Below are 459 nucleotides of genomic sequence, written 5' to 3' on the forward strand. Positions count from 1 at the left end.
CGCCGCACCATGGCGTTTGGGCTCAGCTGGGTTTTCTTCCTCGCTGTTTTACGAGGTGACTGATGGGGAACCAGAGACACTGAGTACATGACTAGGTATGAGTTTGGAACAGGGATGTGTGACCGTTTCTTGACCCTGACGTGTCTGTGTTCGCAGGTGTCCAGTGTGAGCTGCAGCTGGTGGAGTCTGGGGGAGACGTGGTGCAGCCCGGGGGGTCTCTGCGACTCTCCTGTGCGGCCTCCAGATTCACCTTCAGTAGCTGCGGCATGAGCTGGGTCCGCCAGTCTCCGGGGAAAGGGCTGGAGTGGGTCTCATCCATTAGTAGTGGTGGCGGTAGCACATACTACGCTGACTCTGTGAAGGGCAGATTCACCATCTCCAGAGACAACGCCAAGAACACGCTGCATCTGTAAATGAGCAGCCTGAAGGCTGAGGACACGGCCGTGTATTACTGTGCGA

General features: G+C 57.1%; 1 gene segment (V, D, J or C); it reads left to right on the forward strand.

Moving 5' to 3' along the window:
• Positions 1–9: 9 nt before the first annotated feature.
• Positions 10–413, forward strand: LOC105309373. The segment is given in 2 exon segments: positions 10–55; positions 157–413. Coding segments are annotated over 2 exon segments (303 nt in total).
• The last annotated feature ends 46 nt before the right edge of the window (positions 414–459 follow it).

Source organism: Pteropus vampyrus, unplaced genomic scaffold (assembly GCF_000151845.1).
Source record: "Pteropus vampyrus isolate Shadow unplaced genomic scaffold, Pvam_2.0 Scaffold735, whole genome shotgun sequence".
NCBI lineage: Eukaryota > Metazoa > Chordata > Mammalia > Chiroptera > Pteropodidae > Pteropus > Pteropus vampyrus.